The sequence below is a fragment of the Vigna unguiculata genome, chromosome 6, assembly GCF_004118075.2.
Source record: "Vigna unguiculata cultivar IT97K-499-35 chromosome 6, ASM411807v1, whole genome shotgun sequence".
Taxonomy (NCBI): Eukaryota; Viridiplantae; Streptophyta; class Magnoliopsida; order Fabales; family Fabaceae; genus Vigna; species Vigna unguiculata.
In genome coordinates, this window is record NC_040284.1 from 5,711,435 (window position 1) to 5,722,504 (window position 11,070).

Below are 11,070 nucleotides of genomic sequence, written 5' to 3' on the forward strand. Positions count from 1 at the left end.
AGATAAATTATTGCATTCATTAATCATTCCTCAAAAGTAGTAAGTAATATCTTCGAAATGAAAAACATTAATCTTCTCCAAAATCCTAGAAATTTTGTTGTTGATGTTTCGTACTAAAATTCTCCAAAATCCCAGATATAACTCTGCCGACTACGTAAAGATACTCTTCCTTTATTATGTTTATGTTTAAATCTACAGAAGCATGAACAATGGTATTTACTTGACATATTTCATTTTTTTTTCTTTGTCCTTGGAATCATTCGCCTACCCTTCCCACCCTTTCGGTGGCTGACATCTTGTGTCATTAATGCATTGTTTTGTTTGTGTATATAAAAAAGTAATATAAGGTAAGAGGTAGATCTGGATTTATGCAGTTACATATTTGCACGAAACATTTGAAACGATAAACAACTTAGATAATTGGTGGGTTTATTTTTATTTTCGGATAGGTTAATTGGCGTTGATTTGATATATGTGACTTCAATCCAACACACATAAAATATTCAACACCACTTTTAATTCAAAACATTATTGTAAGAAAGAGAAATGGTTTGAGCGTGTGTCTTATTGGATTAATTAGAGGAGAATAATATATTTTCTATCACAGCCCCTTAGTCAAAGCAGGAGGTTCACGAACGCTGAGACGGGTCCAAAAATCATCGAAAAGAACCCAAGGTAGATCTTTGGTGAAAATGTTCAACTATTTAGTGGCGGGAAGGTACATGAAGAACTTGTGCTTGACCTCGTGCTACGTTTTGCCGAATAAAGTGAATATCCATCTCAATATGTTTTGTACGCTGATGTTGCACAGGATAACTAGATAGATAAATGGCACTAGCATTGTCACAGTACACTAAAGTAGCCTAAGGGAGAGGAAAATGAAGCTTCAAGAGAAGATTCCATAGCCAACAAGATTCAGAGACAACATTGGCAACATCTCTATATTCAACCTCTACACTAGAACGAAAGAGTATGTTGGAGCTTTGAAGACCAAGATATAAAGTTGTCACCAAGAAACACACAGTAACCAGATGTGGAGCGTTTGGTGTTAGGACATCCACCCCAATCAACATCAGTATAAGAAATAAGTTTCTCAGTAGTTGGTGGATACATGTGCAAACCATATTGTAAAGTACCCTACAAATACTGCAGAATGCGTTTCAAAGCTAGCACGTACTCAATGTAGAGGGCATGCATGTGAAGATAAGCTTGCTGAACAACATATGAAATGTTAGGGCGAGTGAATGTGAGATATTGTAGGGCGCCGAAAAGACTTCGATACATAGAGGGATCCTCATATGGTGTGTCAAAGGATGTATTGAGTTTCTGCTTGATATCAACGAGAGTAGCAGAAGGATTGCAAGAAGTCATGCCTGCACGTGCAATGATGTCACTGACATAGGTGCTCTAACTAAGGAACAAGCCACTTGCATGTCTTGTCACAGCAATCCCGAAAAAATAACTCAAAGAGCCAAGATCCTTCATAGCAAATTCAGAGGCAAGGAGTGCCATGATAGATTTGTCAAGGTCATGTGAGAAGGTGATGAGAATGATGTGATCAACATAGGAGGATGTATGGCATGTCAGAACCATGTCGGTAGATGAAGAAAGAGTAATCGGAAACACTGTGTTGGAACCTAATGGTAGAAACATAGTCAACAAAGTGCTGGTACCAAGAAAGAGGCACTTGCTTCAAACCATAAAGAGATTTTTTGAGACGACAAATGTGATCAAAGTGAAGAGGATCACAAAAATTGAACAGTTGGTGCATGTACACAATCTCATGTAGATCACCATACAGGAAAACATTCTGAACATCCAACTGATGAATGTGCGCCAAGATTTGGAGAGAGCAATGGTGAGAACCACGCAAATGGTCATGGGTTTCACCACAAGACTGAACATCTCATCACAATCCACACTTACAATTTAAGACTTGCCATCACCTACAAGACGAGCTTTGCAACACTCAAAACAACCATTAGATTTCTTTTTATGTTTGAAAATCCACGTACAACGAATGATATTAGCATCATAAGGTCGTGAAACAAAATCCCACGTATTATTTTTAATTAGAGCATCAAATTCATACTACATGGCAGATTTCCAATTAGAATTCGATAAAGCAAGGGTGGATTTTTTTGGAAGAGGTGATATTATAGGGTCGGTAATGGAAACAGAAAGGTTAAAGAGCTTTCTAGGTTTGTAGACACCGATCATGCTACGGGTGGCCATAGTCCTAGTAGGAGGGTTTGGAGAAAATCTAGGTTGGTCTGAACTATGAGAAGGAGATAGGATGGTGGTGGAGGTTGATGTGCTAGATGAATGATGAGGTAAGCTTGCAAGCTGCCAGTTAGGTAAAGGTTATGCACAAAGGCCTCAAGTCAGGGTTGGCCCAAGTATGAACAAGGGATGAGTGAATGTCATCAGTGAAATTGTCATAAGTAGAGATAGGTGACGACGACATATAGGCAAAAGGAAATTGTGTTTCTTCAAAAATGACATGCAGTGATACTATTACATTTTTTGTCGGACAAATCAAAACATATATAACCTCTATAATTAAGGTGATAGCCCAAGAAAGCACACAAAGTCGATTGTGGTTGTAGTTTCTTAGTGGTAGGAGAGGGAAACAAAGGATAACAAAGACAACCAAAGACTCGCAAATGCTTATAGAACGGATCACAATGATGTAGAAGTTGAGTGGGAGACATATTAGACAAGGTCTTCGGAGGAAGTATATTAAGGAGATAAGTGGCCATTTGAAGGGCGTGATGCAAAAACGAAGGAGGGGAGTGCAAATCATGTTGTTAATGGTACAAATTTTATGTTCTGCTTTGCCATTTTGAGAAGAAGTATGTGGGGAAAAGAACCGAAAGAGAAGACCATTATCATTACAAAATCAATGAGATAATGCCTTGTCGTACTCACGCCCGTTATCACATTGAAAACATTTAACTTTTTGCAAAAAAATGTGTTTGGATTGGATTAGTGAGAGATGTGAAATTTTCAAAAGCTTTAGATTTAGTACCTAAAGGAAACATCCACAACAAATCGGTGTAATCATCCATAAACAAAAGGTGATGTTCAAAGATCATTGTGTAAAATATCAAAACGCGTCAAGTAGCATTATCGGAAGACTCAAATGGAAACTTAGCATGTTTGCCAAACACACACACGATTCACAAATAATTGTGGAATTCAAATGTTCAAAGGCAAAGAACTTATTCCTACGAGAGGACTATAAAACAGAAGAACTGGGGTGACTAAGACGACTATGCCAGACACTGGAAGCTAGACCAGCAAAAAGGAGCGAAACTGGTGACTGGATAAAGATCTCTAACACATTCACATCCCATGAGAGGGATCCTCATCTTGAAATCAATAACAGAGAATCCAAAAGGGTCAAAAGAAACAAAAACGTTATTATTAGTAGTGAGTTGTCAAACATAAATTAATTTTTTTTATAATATGCAGTGTGTGCAAGACGTGGTTAAGATTGAGAGGTTTATGGTTATGTGATGTAGGAAGGATTCTATTAGACTTGGAATACCTTGACTACTACCAACAATTAGTGTCTGATTTAAATGACTCAAATCAAAATAAGACATGTTACCTTGTGATGTTGTTAAGTGAGATGAGGCTCCAATGTCCATGTACCACATGTTTCTAGGAGGTATCAAGGACATGGTGTGCATAATAACGACAATATTAGTGGGTACTGGGGAAGCTGTGGCGGTGTGGGCCTAAAGATGCTGACCCAGAATATCGGCTTACTTCGAAGGTTCTGTGGGGCGAGTCCATTGAGATATGGGATAAGAATAAGGAGGCATGCCCTAAGGAGAGGGACCCTAAGGATACCAAGGAAAAGAATGAGGTGTCTACCATGATGGAGAAAGAGCTATAGTAGAAGTGGACAAACCAACTGAACCATTTGAGCGGGATCCATTACGCTGATTATGTCCGGTTGAGCGACCCAAATTGTTGCGATTGTGGCTGGTCCAAGAATGATTGTGTGAGTGACATTTGGAGCATGGTTATGAGTGACATTTGGAGCGTGGTTGTGAGGAGTGATCAGTGTCCCGTGGGGCTGAAGTGTGCATGGTAGTATGAGAAGTAGTGGTTCGCATCTTTGCTAGACCAAATTCCTCGAAAGTTAGCATAAAACAAGCCTGGAGGAAGGAATGCAAAAGGTTACTCTAAACGATCAAGGTGGCTACACCACGAAAGGACTCAAATAAACCAAATACTAGTTGCAATACCAAATGATGACTGCTGACAAGAACACCAACATTTGCCAACTGATTAGAAATTTGTTGAAGTCGTTGACAATATGCACAAACATTTGGAAAGCTATTCATGCAAGTGGAAGAGAAATCCTGCTCGGGAGCAACAACACAAGAATTCTTATTGTCCTAAAAAATGGTAGCTAAACGATTCAATGTAGCCATGACCGTGGAGCCTTTCTCCATGACAGTGGCGAGAAGATCAAAATTGATAGTAGAGTAGATCAATTGAAGTACAATGGAATCAAGAGTGGTCCACTGTTCATGATCAACATCAGATGGAGTTGGACGTTCTTTCCCAAGTTGAGGGATAATATGGAGGAGAACTCTAGTAGCCCGAGCATGAGTTTCAGAAAGTTTAGCCACTTAGCATAACGATCCTTCTCCATTTCAAGTACAAAGGGGATCCTTTTTTTATCTTAGAAATAGTGAGGGTTGAGTGAAATTCAGGCTTACTCGAGGAGGATTGTGGCGAAGTGACGAGTGAGTTGGGTGAAGACATGGTGTCAATGGTGAGACACAAGTCACAACTACTAGAAGAGAAGGAGAAATGCGCAAGTTGAAGAAGAAAGGAAAGAAGGGTGCGAAAGTCGGTTGGTGTAAGAGGAAAGGCATGGCGGCGTTTGGGAGTAGCAACAACGCAAGAGAGAGCCTTGGATTTGAGGCAATGCGACAAAGGGGATGCTTCAAGTACAACAGGGATGCTTTTTTTATCTTAGAAATAGTGAGGGTTGAGTGAAATTCAGGCTTACCTGAGGAGGATTGTGGCGAAGTGACGGGTGAGTTGGGTGAAGACATGGTGTCAATGGTGAGTCACAAGTCACAACTGCTATGATAGAAGGAGAAATGCGCAAGTTGAAGAAGAAAGGAAAGGAGGGTGTGGAAGCCGGTTGGTGTAAGAGGAAAGGCATGGCGGTGTTTGGGAGTAGCGACAACGCAAGAGAAGTAGCGCACAACATTAAATGCAAAGTGAGGAGTCATGGAGCGTGAGGCGATGTGAAAGAGAGGAGTGCACAACGTCGTACACAAAGAAGAGAGGTTTGGATTAGAGAGATACTCGTGATACCTTGTAAGAAAGAGAGATGATTTGAATGTGTGTCTTATTATGCATTGGAGATGGGTATTTATAAAAAATAGGATGATGTAAAAAAGGTATGTATGCTATGCATAATTACAAAATATTTGGTAATCCTAATTACAGAGATTTGATTAGCATAATTATAGGAGAATCATTTCTAATTGGCTTAATTAGTGGATAATAATATATTTTCTATCAATTAACACAATGAGTTTATAGATCTTTCATATTATTTGGTGCATACGTTTATCATCTCTGCCAAATGTGTGACTTAGACTCAAACTTCGATTATTCCCAACAATAATCATCACTCCACAAAAATGTCTTAAGTTAGGTTATTATGACATTTTTTGAGTTGAGCTTTTGCTTTTATATGGTTGTGATAATATTGTCCAACTTTGTAGAGTTGAGTAAAATCTAATTACTTTTTCTGGCAAATAGAAACGATTGTCACATTAGACATTGCTTATACATACTCGTCCAAAATCAAGTATTCCACCTCATTATGAGTTCAAGATATAATGAGTATAAGATATATGGAATTCCAAAATATGCGGATATCTTATGAGAATTCTTAGTAAGAGAAATTCATGGGTCTAATAAGTAACAAGAGAAACTCAACTTTTATATATTCACATGTTTCGACCTCGAGTCTAATGAGATAGCATCACTAGAGTCAATCACCACATTCGAGTTATTGCTTGCTTTAAAGTCGAGAGCTCCGTCAAGGTTATCCTTAAAAGGCACCTTGGAGGGTTAAATGAGGAAAGTGTATTTTTAAATTGTATTTAGTCTCGACTCTTAAGCGATATGAAACTATTGGATGTATGATAAATGTCTAGAATACCTAAAACTTCACATCAATTTGAAACTTACCATGCATTAATTGATCACAATTATAGGTAAAAACAACCCTTTTTAGCTCTAAATAATGGAATGAGGTATAGAGAAATAGAATTATGTGAATTTGTTGATATTTTTAGGTTTTGGAGATATTTTGAAGGAAACAAAATAGATGCGACTGAGCCACAATAACTGGCACTGAACATTGAAAGAAGGAAATACATAACATTAAATTTGGGCCACAATAGAAAACCCCTAGCAAAAGGAAACCTGAAGCACCATAAGTAGAAGCTGAACAACCAAAGAAACCCTCAAAAGAAGGAAAACTCAAGTGTTGATCATAGAACAAAAGGTCCAAGCTGTGAAGAAAACCCACCATGAACTTTTATTGTTTAACACTAAAGAATGAAGTTGAGCACCTTCTAAAATTATCTATAAATATAGGGTTTGATCCTAGTTTTAGTCATCTAGTTCTTAGCTTCTTTAGACATTCTCTATGTATTGAAAGTTGATTATACTAGGAGAGGCATGGGAGAGGAATGACAATTCCTACAACTTAGCTTTTATATCAACATGAGTAGCTGAACTCTCCTGTTTCGAGGTTGAATGTAGTTAAATCTAATTCTTCGTACTTCTACATATTTTATATTTATTATGTTCTTTTATTCAATAGTTTGTGGTTTTGGTTTTTGTTTAATGCATGGATGAACTGACAACTCATCTTATTTCACTTGTTTGGATTAAATGGAAAACTAGTCTCAAAGTATGGTTAATCAAATCATCTCATTCGTGCTAGAGGCTTCCACATGATCTAGAAGGTAGGATAGATATAGAGTCATGCACTTAAGACAAAAATTCATTCTACAAGGGTGGAGGAATCACATTGGGTTTGAAAGTTCTAATGTTGTAGGGCTGCAAGAATGCACCTAGATCTACCTTAGCGTACTCCCATTACATTGGATAAATAACAAACTAAAATAAAAAGACTAGTGGCAGTACAATAGAAGAAAAGGAGATAAAACCCATCCTCAACACACATTTATTATCATATTTTCGAAATCTTAAGCTTGAGCTCTATTTTATAGTCAACCTAACTTTTACAAACATTGTTCCACTCAATTCAGTAGTAAATATTGGATGATCTTAACAAATCCTTATGGTTACGACACTTGTTGATACTACTATGCACTAGTGCACTTGTCGGGGATTTGGCTAAGATAACCTGTATTTATAACTAGATTGTTGTATAAAACTACATATACTAATAGATTTATCTAACCACTTTTGTGATCCTTGTTTTGTATGCAATGAAATAAGAAAAATTAAGACCTATTATTTGATCCTGAAATAAAAAGGACAGCAAAAAGAAAGAATAGGAAAACCAGAAAAAAATAATTACTAACAGAACTGAAACAACCTCAACAAGAGGATACACCTAATTCAGAGCTTGATTCTCACACTAAATCAACATCTTTGGCAGACAAAAATCAACAGAGGAGGCTGTTGGGAGATTAGGCTCAACAACAAGCTCCTATTTTCCTTTCTCACAATCTCAAACATGCCAAAGGGATAAAGATGAAACCTACTATATTATCTTTAATAACCTTTAACCAATTTACATGTTTAGACTCTTATAACCATCTATCAACCTTTTATGAGCTTTGTGAAACTATGGGAATTTCAGAAGATGAGGAAGCAACCTACCTTAGGCTATTTCCATTTTCTTTGATAGGAAAGGTAAATAAATGACTGCAATCCTAGTCCAACCAAAGTCTAAGCAGCTGAGAGGATGTAGAAAGAAATTTTCTAACTATATTCTTTCCTCTAGCTAGATATTTGGGACCTAAGTCAGCTATTGCCACTTTCTCACAAGCAAGTGATAAGCCAGTATTTGAAGCATGGAAAAGATTTAAGTCCTTGTTGCGAAAATGTCCCAGGTAGCACAACTTAACATAATCCGCAGTGGGCTAAAACCACACTCAAAGATTTTGGTGGGTTTTGGAAGAGGATTTGTGATGACTAAAAGTGCTAAAGAGGTCATGGAAATCATTGAAGCTTTGACTGTAAGAGATTACCAAGCACATCATGACAGGAGTTAACCATAAAAAAAGGGAATTCTGGAACTGAACACATAATGTTATACTAGCCCAAAACAAGCCCATCTTACAATAAATGAAGGAACTAAAAATATAAATGACAAAGATTCATATTGGAGCATCTGCACAAAATTCATCTCAACAACCAATGAGCTATCATTTTTATGTAGGAAAGCATCCTAATGGTCATTACTTAGTTGTAGAACCATTCCAAAGGGAACCATAAATAATTAAAACTAGAATTTTGAATGGAAAAACCACCATAATCAAAACCAACAACCTATCCATCATGATAAACTGTAAAAAATGGAGGATGCTTTGACACAATTCATCCAAGTATTAACACCAAATGGTCGAGCAAAAGGAAGGTTAATTCTCAGAAATCACCAAGGCAAACGCAAAGAACAATGCAAAAGCATTACTACTAGACAAGGTACTAAAATAAGAAAGGCCATTGATGATAATCTGAGAGAAAAAGAAACAAATAATGAAGAGAGTGAAAAAGAATAAGAGGGTGAGGAAGAATTTAGTTGTGAGCTTAATGAGAAAGAAAAGATTGATAGTGAAGAAAAAGGAGAGATAAACATATATAAAGAGGAAAATGTAAATAAAAACAAAGAAAAAATAAAAAGAAGAAAAAATTGAGACACAAAAGAGAAGGGAGGAAAAGAAATAAGAGAAGTTTAATGAGATGAAAAATTTCCTGCCACAAGTATTCCTTATTCACGAGATTCTTCGATATGATTAAAAAATTAGAGATCAACATTCCTTTATTGAAGTTATGGAACAAATAACTACATAAGCCAAATTCATGAAGGATTTGTTAACCAAAAAGAAGAGAATCTTTGAGCAAGAAATTATGGAGGAGGTTAGTTGTAGTGCAATAATTCAAAAAACCCTACCTCATAAATCCAAGGATCCAGGCAATTTTACCTTATTTGTTGCTATTGGAAACCTAATAGAAGGTATGGCATTGTTGAACCTAGGAGAAAACATCAATTTAATGCCATTATCGATGTTAAAAATAATTGGAGAAGTAGAGATTCAACCAACATGAATCACCATGCATGTAGCTAACAAATTTGTTAAGCACCCCAATGGAATTATAGAAGATATACTAGTCAAACTAGAAAAATTCTATTTCCAATAGTTTTGTATTTATGTATATAGAGGAGGATGTTGAAGCACCTCTAATCTTAGGAGGTCCATTTCTGAAAACCGCAAAAGTCATCATAAATATGGATAATGGCAAACTGAAAGTAAGAGTGTAGGGCGAAGAGGTGAATTTCAATGTTTTTGAAGCCTTGAAGTATCACACTAAAAAAAGGATTGCTTCAAAATGGACATATTGGATGAAGTGTGTTGGAATGAATGGAAGAAGTTCTCAACTATGGAACCCTTGTGAAAGGTTGTGATGAATCTCATTTAAAATTTCAATAAAGAAGAAGAAAAAGAAATCAAAATGGGTCTACCAAATATAGACAAAACTAAAGAAACTTCTTCAGACTCAACCCCAAACGTGGAGTTAAGCCTCAAACAAAAATCATAATTGTAGAATCAAGCAATAAGGAAGGTACATTTTTCACTTCCTTTGTGGACCAGATATTAGAAAGGTTAGATGGACAAGCTCACCGCTACTTTTTGGTTAATTACTAAAGATACAATCAAATTGTAGCTGATCCAAAAGACAAGGAGAAGATTGCCTTAACTTTTCCATTTGGAGTATTTGCCTATAGAAAAATACCATTTGGATTGTGCAATGCTCAAGCCACCTTTCAAAGAGACGTGTAGAGACAAACATGGTTCTGAATTGGAAAAAGTGCTACTTCATGGTGAAGGAAGGCATAGTCCTTGGACAAAAATTTCAAAGAAGGTAATTATGGTAGATCCAACTAAAGTTGAAGTCATTTCTAAACTACCTCTACCTACCATTGTTAAAAGGGATTAAGAGTTTTCTTAACCATTATGGTTTTTACAAAAGATTCATAACAAATTTCTCAAGGATTGCTAAACCTATAAGCAATAAACTTCTTAAAGAATCAAAATTCAACTTTGGTGATGAGTACTCGAAGGCCTTTCAACTGCTGAAGAAACAACTATACTCAACACCTATAATTACTACACCAAATTGATGCTACAATTTTGAAATGATGTATGATGCAAGTGATTATGCAATAGGTACAGTGCTGGGCTAGAGAAAAGATAAGAAATTTCATGTCATACACTATGCTAGAAAGCTGTTGAATGAAGCTGAAACCAATTTTGCAACAATAGAAAAAAGCTTCTAGCTGTAGTGTATATGGAATGGAAAAATTTATAGCCTACTTGATAATATTGTCTATCACTATTTTCATTAATCATGTAGTTGTAAAGTATTTTTTCACTAAGGCAGATTTTAAACCAAGACTGATTAGATGAATCTTATTTTGAGAATTAGATTTGATGATCAAAGACAAAAATAGGAAGTTAAAATGTTACCAGAAAGGAAACAAAGATCAATGATGAGTATCGTGATGAAAAGTTGTTCGTGATAAAGGAAAGACCTTGGTTTGTTGATATAACAAATTTCAAGGCAACTAGTGTGATTCCAAAAGAATACACTTGGCAATAAAGGAAGAAGTTGTTTAAAGATGCATCTTAATTCGTTTACGATTATCCTGATTTATTCAAGATTGGTGTAGATGGCCTACTCAGAAGATGCATATTTAGTGAAGAAATCAAAGCATATTATGGCATTACCTTGATTCACCATATAAAGACCATTACA

At 36.2% G+C, this 11,070-nt stretch overlaps 1 protein-coding gene across 1 annotated transcript; it reads right to left on the reverse strand.

Moving 5' to 3' along the window:
- Positions 1 to 1,137: 1,137 nt before the first annotated feature.
- LOC114188326 (uncharacterized mitochondrial protein AtMg00810-like) lies at positions 1,138 to 1,593 on the reverse strand. Its single transcript, XM_028076923.1, has 2 exons — positions 1,428 to 1,593; positions 1,138 to 1,373 (listed from the first exon to the last, which is right to left on the reverse strand). The coding sequence occupies exons 1-2, from the start codon at positions 1,591 to 1,593 to the stop codon at positions 1,138 to 1,140; spliced, it is 402 nt and encodes a 133-aa protein (XP_027932724.1).
- Between the last annotated feature and the right edge of the window lie 9,477 nt (positions 1,594 to 11,070).